The sequence below is a fragment of the Erythrolamprus reginae genome, chromosome 3 (genome assembly GCF_031021105.1).
Source record: "Erythrolamprus reginae isolate rEryReg1 chromosome 3, rEryReg1.hap1, whole genome shotgun sequence".
NCBI classification, from domain to species: Eukaryota; Metazoa; Chordata; class Lepidosauria; order Squamata; family Dipsadidae; genus Erythrolamprus; species Erythrolamprus reginae.
Genome location: NC_091952.1, coordinates 179,693,933 through 179,715,462, shown reverse-complemented (window position 1 = coordinate 179,715,462; position 21,530 = coordinate 179,693,933). Strand labels below are relative to the sequence as shown.

At 38.7% G+C, this 21,530-nt stretch overlaps 1 protein-coding gene across 1 annotated transcript; it reads left to right on the top strand.

Moving 5' to 3' along the window:
* Positions 1-2,139: 2,139 nt before the first annotated feature.
* MYLIP (myosin regulatory light chain interacting protein) lies at positions 2,140-14,228 on the top strand. The gene is made up of 7 exons (XM_070747315.1): positions 2,140-2,412; positions 3,939-4,129; positions 8,813-8,998; positions 9,491-9,688; positions 10,179-10,343; positions 10,875-11,298; positions 13,005-14,228. The coding sequence occupies exons 1-7, from the start codon at positions 2,326-2,328 to the stop codon at positions 13,092-13,094; spliced, it is 1,341 nt and encodes a 446-aa protein (XP_070603416.1). The 5' UTR covers positions 2,140-2,325; the 3' UTR covers positions 13,095-14,228.
* Positions 14,229-21,530: the final 7,302 nt, after the last annotated feature.

Sequence of the window (21,530 nt, the reverse complement as noted above, 5' to 3'; positions counted from 1 at the left end):
TTAAAAAATAAATGGTAAGCATTAGTAAATTTCATGCTGGGTTTTTTGGGGGGGGGATTTAAGAGTACAGTATATGGACAGCTGCTAATACAGTAGTGGGAAAAGTCCCTTAAAACTAAATCAGCTATTAATCAGGTTGACTCAGCCTTCCATCCTTCTGAGGTGGGTAAAATGAGGAACCAAATTGTTGGGGGCAAGAGGCTGACTCTAAACCACTTTAAGGGAGCTATAAAGCAGCATATAAGTGCTAAGTGTTATTAATCTTCCTTTTTAGATTCTATCTACTGAAGTATAGAAGTTACTCTGAGTTACCACACTGAAGTGTCTCTTGCTGGTTTCTGAATCTTGTGCAAATGAAAACTTGGCCCATCAAGATGCTGTCCAAAGTAATTATGACAAGTGAGAAAACCTTGAAAATGGAAAATTAGTTCGGCCTGACCAAAAACCTCCATGAAAACGATTGCTTGTTAGTAATCTTGACCAGAATTTATGGATTAAAAATCTTTTAAAAGATTTTAAGATGGAAAAGCCTCTAAAGCTTCCAGCATGCAGAAACATATAGAGTGAATCTCAGCCATTCGAGCCTCATGTCTTCAGTTTTGCAGATGGGTGGCTTCAATGTATGCTTTTCTGCGACTGCGGTTCAATTTCCCCTTCTTCTTGTGTCATATCCATCATTGGTCATTGGCGATCATGCTTGGCAATCCTATTTTTGTCAACAGCCATGAAAAAGTGCTGCTCAGCTTCCTCCAAAGCAGTCCCTTAGGTTTTTAAGCCATGATGTTCTTTTATTATTATTATTATCATTAGAGGGACCTTGCAGGTCATCTAGTCCTACACCACACTAGTCCTATAGCAGTCCAGTCTTTTCTTGGAAGACTCTAGTGTTGGAGCCTTCACCACCTCTGCAGGCAAACCGTTCCACTGGTTGATCGCGCTCACCATCAGAAAGCTCCTCATTTCCAGGTTGAATCTCTCCTTGGACAGCTTCCAACCGTTGCTCCTTGTCTGGCTCTCTGGTGCTTTGGAAAATAATGTGATCTCCTTCTCCCTGTGGCAGCCTCTCAAGTATATTTTTCTACTTGCCTTCAATCTTTTCCTGGAGGATGAAGTGAATGATGCCATATTTTTCTGGGTGTCTCCTCACATGTCCAAAATACTTTAACTTTTTCTTTTTAATGGTTTTGATGATTTCCCTCATTGCTTGGTGGGGGGAGTGCACTGCATATGACCGCCTAGGAATTCTTCCACATCACTTTTAATTTCCCCTGCTTTATTTTTATTTATTTGTTTGTTTTGTCAAGTACGTATTTGTGGTATACAAAGATATAATAATATTTACATACATGATACTAGTAAAAGAGAAACATTAGGTCAGGGAACGGAAGGCACTCTGGTGCACTTATGCACGCCCCTTACTGACCTCTTAGGAATCGGGAGAGGTCAACAGTGGATAGTCTAAGGGTAAAGTTTTGAGGGTTAGGTGATGATACTACAGAGGTTTGTAGTGAGTTCCCCGCATCAACTACTGGGTTACTAAAGTCCTATATCCTGCAGTCGAGTTTAGAGCGGTTTACTTTAAGTTTGTATCTGTTGTGCGCTCGTGTGTTATTGTGGCTGAAGCTGAAGTAGTCCTTGACAGGAAAGACGTTGTAGAATAGAATAGAATAAAATTCTTTATTGGCCAAGTGTGATTGGAGACACAAGGAATTTGTCTTGGTGCATATGCTCTCAGTGTACATAAAAGAAAAAGATACATTTGTCAAGAATCATGTGGTACAACACTTAATGATTGTCATAGGGCTGTAGCAGGTGATTTTATGGGCTATGCTTAGGTCGTGTTAGGCGACGCAGTTCTAAGATTTCTAAACCTAGGACTGTAAGTCTAGTTGTAGTTGATTATTTCCATTTGACATTCGTTCCTATTTCCACCACCTCCCTTACACCAACCCACCCACCCCCACCCCCGTCCAAGTACTGTATTCTGGCCCCGCACATAGAGGACCATCGAGAACCAGACGTCGCCGCCGCAACAGCCGAGACTTTATCTCTTTAACGAAAACAAACCGCCTTCTAGGCTCTGGCTCTCTCGCGGCAGCGCCGCTTTCCCGCGCCTTCATTGGTTAATGCTTCGCTCGGGGGGCGGGGACTGAGGGAGGGAGGGGGGAAGACCGAGACGATAAAGGAGCGCTTTCCCCGGCGAACCTCAGAGGAACGAAAAGACTTTTTTAAGGGTGGCGGGGAGAGCACGTTAGCGGGGGAGGGGAACCAAGACGGCAAACGAGGGGGGCTCTTTGGGACGCGCCTTGGCGACGAGAAGCGGCCATGCTGTGCTATGTGACCAGGCCGGATGCGGTGGTGATGGAAGTGGAGGTGGAGGCCAAAGCCAATGGCGAAGACTGCCTGAACCAGGTGAAGAGCGGCGTTCCCCCCCTCCCCTTGACACCTGAGCGGCCGTCCGGGGGCTCGCGGGTGGGTGGGGGCTCCTGCGGCGCGTGACACCCCCCCTTTCTCGCTCCTTCCCGGTGCCACGCGCTGCCCCCTCCCCGCGCGCCCGCCCGCGCGCCTAGTTGCTGGCGCTGGCACGGCGCGAGGCGGGACCCCTCAACCGCCGCTCGACGCAGCGGCTGCGGGTGAAGCCAGAAGGAAGGAGACGTGCCAGTCTCCCCCTCAACCCCGGGCTGAGGCGCCTCTCCTCATCTCCCACACGCGGTTGCTTGAAAGCCGCTCCAGCTGATACGCCGGCTGGCTGGCTGGCTCGTTGCTTCCCGCTACCCCTCACACACACCGGGGGGGAAATCCCCTCTTAGCCCCGTTTTCACCGCACTGCTGGCCACGTGGCGTTTTGCGGAGACGTCCTCCCCTGAATTGGGCTCTGCTCGAGAATATCCCGTCGGGCTTCATGGACCTGTTTTGGGGGGGATGCGGAGGGAGGGAAATGGAAGCAGGAGCGCCCGTTAAGCAAACATGAAGAGATGTCTGTGGAAATTCTCCATCATCCCGGGTACATTGGCTGTCCCGGAGGTACTTATATACATAGAAACATAGAAGAATGACGGCAGAAAAAGACCCCATGGTCCATCTAGTCTGCCCTTATACTATTTCCTGTATTTTATCTTAGGATGGATATATGTTTATCCCAAGCATGTTGAAATTCAGTCACTGTGGATTTTCCAACCACCTCTGCTGGAAGTTTGTTCCAAGCATCTACTACTCTTAATATTTTCTCACGTTGCTTCTGCTCTTTCCCCCAACTAACCTCAGATTGTGCCCCCTTGTTCTTGTGTTCACTTTCCTATTAAAAACACTTCCATCCTGAACCTTATTTAACCCTTTGACATATTTAAATTTTCAAGAAACTGGACTTTCTTGGTTCTTTGCGTCGGGAAAGGAAAAATTGGAACCCAAGAAGCTTCTTGGAGGAGGAGGGAAAGGTTTTCAAAAGTGTGATGTCCAGTTTGGGGGGGGGAGCACCTTTTTGGAATGCCCCTAATTTGGACCCATTCATTTCCAGTTGAAACTCCTGGTTTGATGCTCCAGCTGCTTGCAGTTGCTGCTTTCTTTGCTATCCACGAGGTTAAAAGTTCATATATCCATATTTGCAGTAGAGTCCTATTGGAGTTGGGTGGCAGAAAAATCCAAATAAATAAATAAATAATTTTTAAAAGTTATTTTTCTGGGGAGGCTGTTATATTTAGAGTTTTTCTGTTTGCAATTTTGTTGATGCCTTGGAAAGCTTCAGATGGGAAGGTCACTCATTAGCTTCCAGAAGAGCCCTCTCAGCTGACTACTTCTTCCAAAACTATTATACTCTCTCGGCTGGTAATAATTGAGAAAGTGTTTAGGTAACCTTGTTAAGTCAATGGGTACCACCTTATATCATCTTTCACCAGTGCTTATTACAGTAGTGTTTATGATGTTTAACTTTGTAATCATAGGTTTGCAGGCGACTGGGGATAATAGAAGTTGATTACTTCGGACTCCAGTTTACAGGAAGCAAGGGAGAGAACTTGTGGCTGAATTTGAGAAATAGAATATCCCAGCAGATGGATGGCTTGCCTCCTCACAGATTGAAACTACGGGTCAAGTTCTTTGTGGAGCCACATCTGATCTTACAGGAGCAGACAAGGTAAAAAGAAATAAACCTTCCCTGCAAATGCTTTCTATTTATTATTTTGCAGTCTGTGGCTCCAAAGTTCAAAGTCTCCTAACTATGACTTTGAACTTTCAGCAATACTTAAGGTGGCTTGGTTTTTCAGTTGATTTAGCTTTATGGTATGCTTTTTATTGTGTACGCTGTACTGGGAAGAAGCCACCATTAAAGACTCTAGTCTCCTTATTGAAAACATTGGTGTCATGTAATTATTAATGTCCCATATGGATTTGGTTCATTTAGTTATGGAGTTCTAGAAGTAAAAGAAATTCAAAGTATTGGCTCCAGTGCCCGATAGTAACCTCTTCGCAGTGTTATTGCAGTTCATTTTAAAATGTTCAAGACAGGAAACTTCCTCCGTGTTTCAGTTTACAGGGCTCCTCCTTTAATCTGTATCATATTACAGTAATACTCAAATGACTGTTTCAAGCTACAAAGAGAAAACAGATGTTTTTTCTTAAAAATATATAACTATAAACTGGATTTACAAGTACTCACAAAAATGTCATTGACTTTTAAAAATTATTTTGAAAACTATTATTTTATTTGTGGTTTGTGAACTGTAACATGTCTGAACTTAAATGGCCAGAGTACACTCTTTATTTAGTTTTTGTAAAAATTTCACCCCAAAAAATGGACAGTTTTCTGCATGTATGATGGAAGAATATTTTTTACATAAATCCTTAATTACAGTTTGAGGGTTCATTGAGGCTATCAATTGCCATCTCTATGCAGAATCAAAGTTATAACTTTGCTGACAGATTGGCTACATAACCACATCCTTGGAGAGCCCAGACCTTACATTGTTCTATCTTTATGTGGTAGAATAATTGCTGAATATTTTTCTTATAACCTTGCAAAAAGTGCATCACTGTACAATGCAATCCGAATTATTGTTTAAAACAGTGTTTTTCAACCAGTGTGCCGTGGCACACTAGTGTGCCGCGAGACATGGTCAGGTGTGCCGCGAAGAAGGAAGCTCATGTTCCGATCTCGCAACTTTTTGCTGAGAGAGTGAGAGTGAGAAAGAGAGAGGGAAAGAAAGAGAGAAAGAGAGAGAAAGAAAGCAAGAGAGAGGGAGAGAAAAAGCAAGAGAGAAAGAAAAGAGAGAAAGAGAGAGAAAGCAAGAGAGAGAGAAAGAAGGCAAGAGAGAGAGAAAGAGAGAGAAAGAAAGCAAGAAAGAGAGAGAAAGCAAGAGAGAGAAAGAAGAAAGCAAGAGAGAGAGAGAAAAGGAGAGGAAGGGAGAGAGAGAGAGAAATGAGCAAAAAGGGGAGGAAAAAAGAGAAATGAGAAAATGATTGAGACAGAGAATGAGAGGAAAGAGAGTGAAACAAAAGAGAGAGAGAAGTGACTCTTGATTTAAAGCATATGATAAAAAGCACCCAAAGAATAAGAGAGAAACACCCCCCCAGCCCTCACCTGTTTTTGGAAATGTTTCAAGAGTGTGTATACACACACACACACACACACACACAAGGGTGGGGAGGAGACAAGGGTGGAAAAAGAGAGTAGAGTGTCTTAGGGTGTCATTTTGGTTGGTGGTGTGCCCCAGGATTTTGTAAATGTAAAAAATGTGCCGCGGCTCAAAAAAGGTTGAAAATCACTGGTTTAAAATACAATTACAGTACTGTGAACCACTCGCTTTATTTTAGTGAAGGTTTAATAACCATCTTTTTTGGTCTTAAATACCACATCTTGAATTTCCACTTTTATTTGTTGGTTTCCTTTGAGATTGGCTTTCCTGATGCAAAAGTATGATTATCTGTCAAATTCTGTGATCTTTGGCATTTTGGCTGGAATGATGTGATTGAAAGATGGTCTTATTAACAAGCTTCTAATGAATTACATTCATACAAAACATGTCTGTACTGTGTGTAAAGCCCAAGCATGTCTTGCACAAACCTGATATAAGCGTTTTGCATAGCTGTCACTTAGGCATAGAATAGAGGTAGTAATGACAATACTTGTGTTCCGTTCCATTTGTGTTTCAGGAGCCATGTGTGTGCTGTTGCTCAAGTGTAAGGGGAGGACACACTATATAATTGCCACTCTAGCCTCTGGAAACTGTTTTTTTCTGCCTTTTCCTGGTTTTTGAATGCTGCATACACATTTCCTGTATTTTCTGGTTGTATTCTGATAAGGAGACTGAGACCTAATTATATATGGTTATTGCTACAGCAGCAAATCTATTGGTGGCCTAAGACATTCACAGTACTATACATTTTTGTGGAGTAGCTGCAAAGCATGATTTATACAAGCTGAGATTCTGTTGGAATGAAAATCTACACCGAGATGATCCAAATTTATGTCATGTCAGTAAATCAGCTGGGTTTTTTGGCCTACTTCAATATGTTATGAATGCTAGAGTATTTCTAGAGAATGAGATTCCAAGTAAATAAACTTATTGTTTGTATATTTCCCCCAATTGTTAGCATTTTTTTCCTTACCCTACCTAATGATTGAAGAAAATAAATTTGAGGCAGCATCAAATAGAATAGGCTAATGATGGACACAGAAAATATAAATATGCTATTTCTTTCCCCTCTCTTATGTGGTATCCATCTTTGCTTAAAAACAAAACAGGTTAAAAAAAAACCATATTCCAAAAGGAATTGTAGTCTGAAAGCTGACTCCCAAACACTTCTAGGCGTGACTCATTTTGCAATTGTAAAAGTCTCTGGCTTCAAGGAAGAAAGTCTGGTGCTCAGAAAAGCGACAACAATGTAACTATAGGTCATTGACTGAAAGTAACCCTTGTTAATAGCAGCTAGGCTGTTCGTCAAATCAGCGGCTGCTTCCCTGGAAGAAAGAGGAGATGCTTAAGAAAGTCCGTCTCTGATTGGTTTGCCACAGTTGCCTCCGGCAGAAGTTCTGCTTTTGTAGTTCAGAAAAAGTTCTGCTTTTGTAGTCTTGAAGAAATTATAGAAGTCTGCTTTAACTTTTTTGGAGTGATTTAATTTCTAAAAATTAATACAAATTTTGAGAAAAGTCACCTCAAACCAATTTCCCATTTAGTGAAGAGCTTAATTTCTCTGACTTGCAATGAGTTATATTAGATGTGCTACTTAGTGCAAATTGATGTCTCCAGTTAAAATCATAGTTTAATCAGGCATTTGCACTAATGAAATATTTGTAATTTGTAGTCCAAACATTAAACCACTGCACTAGAGAAAATGTGTGTTTGTCTAAGTGCTGTAGAATTTATTTCTTTTTTTGTTGAATATCCTGAACTGCGTGCAGCAGAGTTGAATACCCGAAGTTAACCTTTCCCCTGATTAATCAGCAGTGAAGCTTGAAGCTTGTAAAACCTTTGCCTTTGCTCTGGTATGCTGTTGGCACTGTACTATAAACCAGCTGTTTCTGTTTTCATATCTGGTTCAATTCTTTATTTGGACTGAGATAAAATGAAGCCACTCCCAAATATTCGGAGTGGAAGAAAATTAAATGCTTATTCTAAAAAGATGTTGCTATAAGGAATATAAAGAACCAACGTTCTTTATATTTGATTGGCAACCAGCAGGAGTCACTCAGCAGGAGTTTCACATTAAATACTGGGCATATTCAAAAAGGTAAAAATGATGAGTCCAGATACAGGTCTCAAAAACTCTCAATTTTAATAGGAGCAAATATGTTGTTCTGAGATGTCACTAACTGTATATTTGGAGTTATATTCCTAAAATATGATATTCTGAGACTAAGATGTTCACATTATAGGATATTGATTTTTTTCTATATTTAGTTGAATATGTTTGTATGATGTCACGTCGTTTTCTAAGATATTCCATGAGTTTTTGTATAGAATATGGCATATACCAGTGATGGCGAACCTATGGCACGGGTGCCACATCTGCTGGCACACGAGCTGTTACTGTAGCTCAGTTCGGAGGTGCATGCGCGTGCTGGCCAGCTGATTTTCGGCTCACCTGGAGGCTCTGGGAGGACATTTTTGGCTTCCAGAGAGTCTCCAAAGGGATGAGGGAGGGCATTTTTGCCTCTGAAGACTGGTCAGGGCAAAAAGTGGGTCTACCGGGCCCACCAGAGTTTGGGAAATGGGCTGCTTCAGGCCTCCAGAGGGCCTCCGGGGAGTGGGGGGGGGAGTCATTTTCACCATCCCCAGGCATTGAATTATGAATGTGGGCACTTGTGCATGCGTGATAGCACATGCACATGTGCTTTCGGTACCCGAGGAAAAAAAGGTTTGCCCTCACTGGCATATACCATATATCAGTTTCTTCGCTAATAGTTTTAGGGAGGTATGTTTGGTGTTTTACCAAATACCTTTTAAGAGATTAAAATCTCAGATTTTAATAGGAATCTTGAATATTAACTACTTTTTTTTGTAATGATGGAATAGCTCTGGTTTTTTTTTACCAGTTGATTTAGTTCATGTTTTTCTAATCCTATTGGGCTGGAACTAAATTTATATGTATTACTGGGTTTTAGTCTTCCAAATTTATTCTAAATGCAGTTATTTTGCTCTCATCTTTTAAAAGAATGTTTCCCATCAATTCACTCTGGGGTTTCTTGTAGTTCCATTTTTATTCACAATATATCTTTTCAGCTATTCAGTTAGCAGAAATATTTATTGCAGTATTTGAACAGATCTTAAATGTTGCTAAGTTTCATTTCTGCATTACAAAAATATTTTTCCTGTTTTAGGCATATGTTTTTCCTGCACATAGAGGAGGACCTACTGGCTGGTAATCTACAGTGTCCTTCTGAACGTGCTATTGAATTAAGTGCTTTGCTTGCCCAGGTGAAATTTGGTGATTATAATCAGAATACTGCCAAATACCACTATGAAGAGTTCTGTATGAAAGAACTTACCTCTTCTACTTTGGACAGGTAACTTTTGTTGTTAAACTTTTAACAAATATATACAGCAGGAGTATATATGAATAATTATTTGTAAGTTTCACTTTTTTTTTGCATGTGCATCTGAGCTCATTAGATGCAAGGGTTTTAATTTGTGAAAGTTGCTTTCTGTGAGAGCTTATTTTTTTCCCTCCGACTTGAGCTGATTAGAATAGTCTAAGTGATTAACTTTTCTCATGGAGTTAATAAGAGTTTGAATAAAAAAATCTGCTGTTGATTTAGTAAATTTATTTTTCTCAATATAACTGATACATTTACATTCAGTAAAATTATAACTTTCCATCCTCAATGTTATTTATACCTTTACAATAATTATATTTAAAAAAGAATTATAGATTGTGTAAAATCTGTTTTAAGAGTTCCCACAATATAAATAAGGATTTTATGGTGGTAAATCTATATATTTAAATCATAAAATAAAATCAACATTGTGATTAACCTATTTCATATGTTTATCCACAGTATTATTGCAAAACATAAGGATCTTGAAGGTCTCAACCAGGTTTCAGCTGAATATCAAGTTTTACAGATTGTGTCAACACTGGAGAATTATGGAGTAGAATGGCATTCAGTTAGAGACAGCGAGGGGCAAAAACTTTTTATTGGAGTTGGCCCTGAAGGCATTTCCAGATGTACAGATGACTTCAGTCCCATCAACAGGTGATTACCAGAAAGTCCTGCCTGAAAAACTGTATCAAAAGCTTGTAAAATAGCCAAAGGATTCTGAAGCATGCAGCTGTTTTATCTGACTCTTTTAGCATAACGGTATTGAATATTTCTTACTGTGTATTGTTGAAATGGATTGTTTCACTCAGATGTACTTTGGGGGATGGGAAAGATTCTAATTCCAAATGACTATACTGTATATATATTCTTTACTGCAGAAAATTCAGGGATTCTTTTTATATCAGATCTGCTACCAAAGTATTATAGAATGCTTAGGTTTTACTTCTTGAAGTGGCAACATTTTTTGAAAGTTTTCATTGCTATTAAAGCTAGTTTCATTTCTTTCCAAAAATGATCAATTCGCCTTTACATTTCATCATTAATTTTACATTGTCAGGCTACTTGGTCTATTTTTGTTTTGATAACAGCATTTTAAGGCTTAATATCATGGTGTCATTCTTTGTATTTTTTCTCATTGCTTTAGGATTGCATACTCAGTTGTTCAGATGGCTACACAGTCTGGGAAGAATGTATACTTAACTGTCACTAAAGAATCAGGAAACAGCATCGTTCATCTTTTCAAGATGATCAGCACCAGAGCAGCTAGTGGATTATACAGAGCAATAACAGAAACACATGCATTTTACAGGTTTGTATTTCTGGGGAGAAAAATATGTCTGTGTATGTATGAATGTATGAATATATACATAACACACACACACTCATACACATACCCTGTTTTCCCCAAAATAAGACATCCCTAATAATAAGCCCAATTGGGCTTTTGATTGCATGGCAATAAGGCCAAGCACTTATTTCAGGTCTGAAAAAAATATATAAGATAGGATCTTATTTTGGGGGAGTACAGTACATATACATATATATAAATACATACATGCCTACTCATAATTACACACACACATACACACAGTTGTAGATCAAATTCAATTACAGTGTTCTTGACACTATTATATAAGTGGTTTGTCACATAGCTGTTCCATTATGTTGTAAACAAGTAGATAATAAATCCATTTTAAACTACTAACATTGAAATTTGTGTTTATATTACACATGGCTTTTCCCCTTCCCCCCTGGCCACATTTTTATTCCACTAGTTTTGGTATATAAAGGGAAAAAAGGTGATTTGATTCATGTTTTTTATATCTTCTTTTCCTGCTAGGTGTGATACTGTTACTAGTGCTGTCATGATGCAATATAGCAGAGACCTAAAGGGCCACTTGGCATCTTTGTTCCTGACAGAAAATATTAACCTTGGGAAAAAATATGTATTTGACATTAAGCGGACATCTAAGGAAGCTTATGATCATGCAAGACGAGCTCTTTACAATGCTGGCATTGTGGATCTAGTTTCAAGTAATGACCAAAGCCCCCCCAGTTCTCCTCTTAAATCCTCAGAAAACAGTATGAACTGCAACAACAATTGTGAGGGTCTCAATTGTCAGCAAATGAAAGCTCTTCAGGAAAAACTACGGAAGTTTAAGGAGTCTCTGCTGTGTATGGCATGCTGTGAAGAAGAAATAAATTCAACATTTTGTCCATGTGGCCATACTGTGTGCTGTGAGACATGTGCCATACAGCTACAAGTAGGTATAAAATCAGTTGCCACAGTAAAGTATTACATTTTCACTGAAGTTCAAAAAATATTGGAAATTATTCAATTCTCAAACATAGAATAACTTTGAATGCAGGAGTTAAACATCAGTTCATGGCTAAGTATAGCCATGCAGCAAGACACTATGGAAGGAAGAGAGGGGTAAGCCTTATTCATCAATGAACTACTGGCCCTGTTGATAACATACAACATACAAATATAAAAAGTGAAGCTTGAAATTGAAATTTCTAAATGTTGCAAACACTTTTAAAAAAAAAGAATTTTACTGTTTTCTAGACATCTGCACCCAAATATTTATTTATTTATTTATTTCATTCAATTTTTATGCCGCCCTTCTCCTTAGACTCAGGGCGGCTTAAAAACATGTTAGCAATAGCACTTTTTAACAGAGCTAGGCTATTGCCCCCACAATCCAGGTCCTCATTTTACCCACCTTTTATATATGGGTAAATATATAAAATATTCTAAGTTGGCATTTGTTCTAATTTTAGAATCTCTGTCCTCATATTCCACCAGAACAGGTCAGACCAAATGTTCCATGTGTCCATATGTTTCTGGAAGTCAATTCACTGGAATCAAAAATGTTTAATTGGCCTCTGGAAATATATGAATCATTAACACTCAGAATATTTCTTCCAGATATGTAAATATTTTACATCGGTCCATAATTAGATTTTTTTGGCCTCTAAAATAAATCTTTCAAATAGAAACAGAGGGTTTTAATCAGTAACTTAAGTAAATTGTTCAGACAGAGGTGCCAAGTAGTGAAAGGGTACCTGCGAGACTGTAGCAACTTCAGATAGGCAAGAGAAAGGGATATCTGCTGCTTCTTAGCTATTATAGCAGTTGACATAATGGCTTTATCTGGCCAATCACTATTACTCAGTTGAGGTCTGTTCAAAATTGGGCCACATGAGTGATGGGCAAGTGCTTGTACAAAACTCCACTCACCAGCGGAGTGTGCTGGTGCTCTCATGCAAAGCTCCATTTGTGTGAATGGAGCTTCACATATGAGCTCCCTCTATTCATCTGAGTGGAGTCTTGCGTGCAAGCACAAGTGCCCTCTGCTCGCATGCAAAGCTCTGTGTGAGTGGGACACACATATGCCGCTCACACAAGTGGAGCTGTGTGCTGCACGCATGCTACACACACACACACAAACAGAGTTCCAGGTTGGGTTACCAAGCTGGTAAGGATGAGGATTGTTTCACTGTAAAGAATTTCTCTCCCACTTGGGGAGAGAAGGAAGAGGAAGCGAGAAAAAGTAACAGAAGATAGTGGCATTGGGGCTACAATTTCTTTACTGCAAAAATCCAGACTGCCACCAGATAACAGAAGGGAAAGAAACAAATCAATTTTATGTTGCCATCTGGATGTTTGCAATCTAGATTTAGTTCAGACATTGAAGTCCCATAGATGTTGTGTTCCCAGACAGTTTTAATTATTTCTGTACTCCTATTTTTAGATTTTGGAAAGGAGTCATTGGAAGAAAGCATTTATTGTGTAAAAGGGTGGTGTATGTGTGTGCGCGCGCGCACGTGCACATGCAAATAAAACCCATTAATGGAAAAAAATCCAATAATGTGAATTGTATATTAGCATTTTCTGTTTATGGGAACTAATGAAACTTGCTCTAGACATTCAGTTGGTAACATCATTCTTGTGTTTCCCTTCTAGGTGTGTCCAGTCTGCAGATCTGAAATAGAACATGTGCAGCATGTATATTTGCCTACCCATACCAGCTTGCTCAATTTGACTCTAATATGACCTCTGTATTACTTTCTTAACTAATCCAAACTTCCAAAGTACTGCACTAGAGTTCCAACTCCACTGATAAAAAAGAACTATCACTTCTGCATCTGCCAGCAATTACTGGAAGGACCATGACAAAACTGAGAAAGAGAGAATATGAACATGCTCTCATTAGAATAAATTTTAGAGGATATACTGTGAATTATTTGTAGACAAACGTGTTAGTTGAAACAGCATTATTAATAAATTAATATTCTGAGCGAAAAGATGAAAATTTAGTCTGCAGTATCCAGCAGTAACTCAGTTTTATGCATTTTATTAAAATTGTTTTAAAAATTACTTTAGCATGAGCATTCCCAGTTATCTTTTAGAAAAACTAGTTTTTAATGTGTACGTCTATTGTAGTATAATTTTGTTTCTGCTTTTGTTTTACTGAAGTAAGAAACTTATTTTTAAATTTGTGCACTTAAGAATTTAAGATTGCAAAGCTTTAAGTAAATAGTTGGGTTTACTCAGCAGATCCTGCAATCAGATTACTTGCAAAATTTATTATACATTTTTGACTCAATCAGCAGCCTGTTGGGTACCTAAGAAAATATGGATAAAACACTTAAAATGTAACTCTGATTTTCTAAAGATTTCTTTGGCCTTAGAAAACTCAGCTGTTGTTTCTGTTCATATGCCTTATATTTGGAGAAATGTTCCTCAAATTCTATAATCTTCATGTTTCCTTAAAATGCAGTTGTGTTAAATTTCTTTAAAATATCTGCCACAATCCCTATTTTCTCTAAGCATTTTGGATTTTGGTCAACTAGTGAATGCCACAGAATACTGAAAGCTAGATGATCATGTGCAATACTAGCTGAAATAAAAGCTAGAAAAGTCACTTTACTGCGACTTTCTAAATATACTTTTCATATTGCCTTAATGTAGCAGTAATATGTGTATGCATTTGTTTCTTTGCACAGACATTTTGTCAAATATCAAAACTACTTTTTTATAGCACATTAGCATATAAATCTTGTTCCCAAGAAGATATTTATTTTTTCACTTTGTAAAAATGTTTTGTTTCCACATGAAGTAAGAGCTCCTCTATGATAGAAAACCTCTCTTTTTATATATTCAGATTAATAAAGGACTTTTAAAATACCTTTGGCAATCTTCTCTACAACTCACTTGTGTATCTTCACTCTTCATCACAAATGTTTACAATCATAAATATTGTTCTGCCAACCACAACAGATATGATGTTCTCTTTACCCATAATTGTCTACCTCTAGGGCTGTTATAAAGAAACTTTTTAGTTACATAATATTTAGGTCCTTCACACATAATTCCATGGGATAATTCTACCCAGGCAGCTGATCAGTTATTGAATCAGTTTGCAGAGACGGATAAGAAATGTAATGGTTTCATTGGGAAAGGAGGCATAGCACCCTCTTAAAGCTGTAGATGAAGGAATTTCAAGTCTATTGTAAATGTAAATTGTCAAAAGCCATATTTTTGAGTTGAAAAATTGGAATAGAAGCTAACATGTAATAATGCCTCTATTACAAGCCAGCTAGCTATCAACTAGGATGTATAGCACTTGCAAATGGAAAACCTTGGGTCAGAAGTTTAGATTTTTTAAATAGTTAAAAGAGTGTTATTTGTGGGGAAGACCATTTATATGTCAGTATGTAAGATTTCTAGGCTGGTCCAATCTATGATGACCAGGCAGCTTGCCAAAAGAACCATTGAAAATACAAAGAGAATAGTTTAGAGACTAGAGAAACCACATAAACTAAACAGGTCTGGAACCTACTCTGACTCAAGACTCAAGACCTAGGGGAACAATGAAGCTGTTAGGCCATGGTAAAAGCCTTGCTGGATCCCTAGAACGTTGTTCTTGAGGCGTAGCATGACAGGTCCATTTTTTGAGTTCTATTACATAACACTTAAATTGATTGGCACCTGATCATATGAATTTACAATGCAAGGGCCTGGGAGAAAGAACTAGAGATAGATAATCCTTCAAATAACTAGATGCTGTATTCATGAAGGGGTTTACAGATGTATAGACAACTTATGACCCATTGGGTCATCATTTCAGATATTTCAGATATCTATTTACCTAAACAGAAACAGAACAACTACAGGCAGATTAAAAAAACAACTGGAGTAGGATTGATGTCAGGCTTCCTGACAAATTCCATAGTGACCTTCCTTGTGGAAGCTGGCAGGGAGGGTTGGAAATGACAATCTGATGACGGTACAGTAGTACTAAAATAGCCACACCTTTGCTAAGTTCTAATTCTATGGGAATTATGGGTCCTGGATTTTGGACACATTCTTTAACTTAAGCCTTTTGAGGCATGTTGTTTCAAAAATGGTTGCCCTATGATGCACCATTTCCCCCAATTGAAAGTTATAAACAGACACACAGCACATTTACATATATACATAGCCAGCACCTTGAATTGTACCTGGAAGCCTACTGATTACCAGTATAACCATAACTGCCCATGCCACCATATTCTGGACAAATTACAGTTTCTGACTGGTCTTTCTACTGGCAACCTAAGTAGTGTGCTTAAATATGACATAACAAAAGCATCTTAAGGGTCTCCTGGCCCAAGTATGGCCACAACCATTGCATCATCAATAATAATAATAATAATAATAATAATAATAATAATAATAATAATATTTGTATGGTGCCCTTCTCTGAAGACTCAGGGTGGCTTTCTAGATGAACTTATGCAAAGATTTTATTAGCCACAGTTGCACTTCTTATTCAAGGAGGAGGTATGCTCCCAAAAAATTCCCCAGACCCTGTAACAGCATTGAAAGGGGAAGTACAATTTTGTTCAGGTCTAAAAATAGATCCACCCCAGACTCAAACAACCAAAACATATTCAGTTTTGTCAGGATTATGAGCCCCTACTTGTTCTGCCGGCCTGTCCCAACCGCCCGTACGTACAGGGTAATTAGTCCAGAAAGACACACACCACACAATAGAAGGAAAACCAAAAGTCTTTATCAACAGAAAAGCAGAAAAAACTCCCTTTTAAAATGTCAAAGAGATTTTCTGATGTACACAAGGCACAGGTTAAATGCAATCCAATTTCTCACCCAGTAACTGGGAAATTGAGTCCAATTCCAAAGTCCAGAAAGTCCATACACAGTCTTGAACAGGGAAACAGCAAAACCATGATCTTGAAGAAACTATGAATCAGATAAACCTCCACAATGCTGCTCTTTTTATCTGTAGCACTAATTACAGCAGCCCCACCCAACCACAGGTGGCCTCACTTATCTCCTGTAATAATCCTTCAGTTGTTTTCTTCTATGCATCACTCTCCGTATGCGTGGGTCTATTATAAGTTCTTGTTCAGAATCCAGGGATGATAAGGAAGATTGATCTCCTCCTGGGCTGTCTGCCAAACTCCCCTCTTCCCTGTCACTCACGCTTCCTTGGTCAGAGGAGACTTCGTCGGCAGATTCTATCAGGAGCAAACCAGGCGTGTGGCATGTGGATGTTTCCCGCACATCCACCTCCACATTCCTTGGGGCAGGAGCTGTGTCTGAGCTAACCACAACACTACTCATCCAAACTGCTTCCGAAAATTATTATGAGACCTTGATGTGTCACCTGATTAGCCTAGGGCCAAAATGTATCGCTGGATAAGATCAATAGATAATACTATTGAGCCACCAACCAACAGACGACCTCATTCTTTCACTCAAATGTGAAAGCATCAAGCTTTGAGGCACCCCACCTCTACCTCAATTTCTACTTTTCCCCTCATACTGACTGGAACTGATACAAAGGAGAGGAATCACTGGAATACGTCTTATCCCAGGAAGCAGTCAAGGATAACATGGTCTTGAAAATTGTAAGAGATAATCTAGTATAGTCAAGTGCTGACCAACCAATGCTGTGGTGCTGATCACCTACGCAACAAATATCTCTTCTGAGGGAAGATTGAATGAAAATTTCCTGAAAGTTAGATCACTCAATGGCTTTTTGAGGAGGGTGTTTGTCACTTCCTCCTCAAAGGTAGGAGGTACTCCCTCAAAGGAGCAGATGTTACCCTATTGGCGCAACTGTGTGTCATCTTCCAAGTGGCCTTCATGGATCTAATACAATCTCATAATCTAATCTGAGATTAAGTCCGCAATAGAAATGACATTTTAGTCCCACATCTTCAGGCATTTGTTCACCTCAGCAACCTTGGACGTTTTTAACTGGTTGCTTTACTTGGTTAAAAAGTTGGCAAGGTTTTATTTGCATGTTTATTTTTCTGTTCCTCCGAGTTTGCCAGCCTTGCAAAGTGGATATATTAGAAAATTTATGAGATTTGTCACAGTTACTGCTTATAACTCTCCTTTGTTTTCCTGATTTCATAGCGAATTAACAATCTGATTTCCATCCAGTTTTATTCTTCAATCATCCTTGTCTGTAGTAATCTTGGACATGGGGACATGATTTTCTGAGCTAGAAGAAATCTCTCTGGGTTGATTAGAAGCCTCTATGTTCAGAAGCTTTCTCCTTTCAGTCAGCTTGTGTTTATCCTTATAGCAAACTTCTTATTACAAAGATTGACAGACATGTCAAATATATAGGTGAACACCTGATTGCTAGTTTAATATTTTCCTTAAACGGAACAGAGAGTAGAGTAAATAATCTTTACATTAAGCAGGATGTTCAGTCAATATTAACTGAGACAGGCATCCCACATTGTTGGCAATGATTGAGAACAACCTACAGTTGTCTGTTTTGTTTGGAAATAGGACTGAGCATTGAACGTGGTATGTGGGAGAAAGTTTGGTATCTGCAGGTGTTGTGGTTAGCTCTGGCCCAGCTCCTGCCCTAAGGAATGTGGAGGTGGATGTGGGGGGAAACATCCACATGCCACAGGCCTGTTTTGTTCCCAATAGAATCTGCCGACGAAGTCTCCTCTGACGAAGGAAGCGTGAGTGACAGGGAAGAGGAGAGTTTGGCAGACAGCCCAGGAGGAGATCAAGCAGGTAAGATTAATTTTACAATGGAGGTACTTTATTTCACAAGTTTATCATGGAGGTACCTTATTAAACAGTAATTTAATATTTTTTCTTAGCCCCATTCTTTTGGGACAGTGGCTTCTAAGAAATATATGCATGCATATACAGTATATGCACTCACAAGAACAAATGTGTCACATATTCCTATTTTTTGGGAAGGAGGAAGTTCTAGGAATTACTTCATTTGTGTTGAAAAGGCATGAAAGAAAAATGTATTTCTTATCATGGTTTAAATCTACTCTCCTTTTGGTGGGGAATCATCTTAAATTAAATCTTACATTTCTTTGGGGCAAATAACCTGTTCAGAAATCTTCATAAATATATCAGGTTTCTACATCAACACTTTTATTAATCTAACATCTTTAAAAGTTAGCTGTACCTATATCATATGTGACCAGACACAAAGTTTCCATGATACATGAATTTTCTAAATGTTTTTTTCCCTTAAAAATGCTTTGATACTTACCTTGGAAAAGCGATGATCTATTCAAAAGTATATAAAAAAGTACTGAAAGTTTGCCAAGGTTTTTTTTTTTACAAAAGGAAGCCTTCATAAAAAAGGGCAAATCATAATCCAATTAAACATGTCGTATTTTTGCCTTCTTGACCTACAACATGGCAGTGCCAGCCTAGCAGAGGAAAAACAATGATATGAAAGATTACCAGTAAGTTTTAAGATAAACAACTTTTATTCAGGAGCGCGTGAATGATAAACACCTGCTGATTAATCCTTGCAGATGATAAAGTTCAACTTTCTGTGTGCATGCCTTCCTAAGAGATAAAAGATTAAAAGTCCCAGGGCAAGCAAATTAGTAGCAATATTATTTCAGAGCAGGAAAACTCTATTTATAAATGACCAGTTCTAAATGTCCTTTGTTGGATTTCAGATGAGTTGTCAAATTTTCCGAGAAGCCATTGAGCTAATGTGGTACATTTGTAGCTGTAAAATTGTTAGCCCTCTTTCTGAATTGTTTGCTGCTATGAATGTTGTTATCAGCCCTGGAGGCCACCTTTTCTTTGGATCTTCAGGGCTGCCACATTCAATGCTGTGGGAAAATGGGAGGGGGTTTTGTATGGAGACGGTGGAGATATATAGACATAACAACATTCTTTTCTCTGGGAGCCAGGGATGTTCAGCCTACACTTGAAGAGTGACTGGGGTGCATTTCCAGTTGGGAGTCGGGACGGTGGATTGATTGGACCACGTGATGGACCTGTGAGTGCAGGGGAAGGAACTTGAACTTTCAGATTCAGGTTTTCCCATATATGTCAATATAACATCTCTAATAAAATGGAACTTTGAGGAACTGCTTGCCTCGGAGTCTTATTTAACTGGGGGTGTTACTTGGAACCCTGACAATTGTATGGTCTTCCAGATGTTGATAGCCTAATGATGATGTTGATGTTAGAAATTGCTGGCCCTATACATCTGGAAAACGGCAGAATGGGTAAGGCTAAATGAAAAAGCAATGTGTTTAAATAAATGCCAAACCAGCAATTCAAGCACTGCCAGATATCCTATATATTCCATGCTGGTTGTGAATAATTTTTAAAAATCATATTTGCATGGCTCAGTCTTATGCTTTTTTACTTACAAAAGCAGCGCTCAGCCATTCCATTTCTCTTGATAACAAATGATGACATGCTTCAGGCCTATCAATTAAAGGATGTCAAATGATGGGATTTAGGAGGTGGTGGGCTTTCTCATTCACAGCACTGGCCTCTAGAATAGCATGACCAATGACCCCTACTTGGACCTCATCACACAAGCCTTGAAGACTGATCATACCCCAGGCAGATAGTGCGATAGATCTCTTTTGGAAACATGGCAAATTAAGAATTATGTTTTTATGGCTTTGAGGTGTCTTTTTTTTTTTGCTTGGTTATTGTAATTTGTATTGTTTTTAATATTGTATGCCACCCAGGATTGTTATGGAGTCAGGTGGCTTTAGATTTTGGACAAACAAATAAAAAAATACAACTACTTCCAAAGTACGCGATTATATCTCAGACAACTGATAGTTTAATGCCTAGCAACCCCAACTCTAGACAAATTACTTTGGTTAATCTCTATGAAAGGCAGGAACTGTTATATAGAAGAAAGCATCTGAACCAATGTGGGAACAAATTATACAGGACTTTAAATGGAATGACCAGAATATTTATAGAATGTAGACACATAATAGATTTAACCTGATTATAGGACAGTACTCAAGGTTTTCTTTCAGACATAACTAAAGCTGATAAGAGACAATCTTGCCAGTGTGAGCCATTTCTCCCAGTGTGAAAAACCTCTGCACACATGTGTCTTCTAGGTCACTGTAGCAAGATCAGCCCCTTCCTTGAATTCTGATCTCTCACAATAAGCAATTTCACTTTGTCTATATCTGAATCCCAGTCTCTTATTATCCAAATGTTCATGTGTTCAAACAAATATGGGTGTCATACATTACCTGAAGATGTTACTGAGAAATAGATTTCAGCAACAGCATGCAATTGTGCCCAGTTTTGAATATTATGATGATTTACCTTGCCAGTTTAATGTAGATTCTGAAACACACCAGAGATGGAATAGAACTGTGAGAGACACTACATTGAAGCATCTGTTTCAAACAGCAACTCATTCCAAGCAGCAGAGTCTGGAATTTATTTGCAGACCAGACGCAATTCCCAAATCTGCAGAAATATTTCCTGGTATCAAAAGTCACTGAGAGTTTAAGAATTTACAGAAGGTTCAGTTAATCTCCATCAGATCAGTTAAAACAGTCCAAAATATAGAATAGAATAGAATGGAATAAAATAGAATTCTGTATTGGCCCAGTGTGTTTGGACACACAAAGAATTTGTCTTTTGGTGCACATGTTCTCGGTGTATATAAAAGAAAAGATACATTTGTCAAGAGTCATGAGGTACAACACTTAATGATTGCCATAGGGTACAAATAAGCAATTAGGAAACAATAAATATTAATATAAATCATAAGGATACAAGCAACAAGTTACAGTCATAAGTGGGAGGAGTTGGGTGATAGGAACAATGAGAAGATTAATAGCAATAGTAATACAGCCTTAGTGAATAGTTTGACAATGGTGAGTGGTGAGGGAATTATTTGTTTAGCAGAGTGATTGTGTTCAGGAAAAAAACGGTTCTTCTGTCTAGTTGTCAAGTTGTCTTGGTGTGAAGTGCTCTATAGCATTGTCTTGAGTGTAGGGGTTGAAACAATTTATGTCCAACCCAAATATTAAAAATCCCATGTCTTGAAGACTTGGCTCTTACCCAGGACTTCAGCACTCAAGGAGAGTGGAGACCCTTTGCCTGATCTATCATTGTTGCCATCTTTCATTGATTTGTGCTGGTTATTATTATATTTGCCTTGTTTTAGTTGCTGTGACCTACAAACAGTCC

Excerpts from the sequence above, each read along its gene's own strand:
- MYLIP (XM_070747315.1), top strand. The coding sequence starts at position 2,326 with ATGCTGTGCTATGTGACCAGGCCGGATGCGGTGGTGATGGAAGTGGAG. Across the intron at positions 2,413-3,938 it reads GCGAAGACTGCCTGAACCAG|GTTTGCAGGCGACTGGGGAT; the intron begins GTGAAGAGCGGC and ends TTGTAATCATAG. Across the intron at positions 9,689-10,178 it reads GACTTCAGTCCCATCAACAG|GATTGCATACTCAGTTGTTC; the intron begins GTGATTACCAGA and ends TCATTGCTTTAG.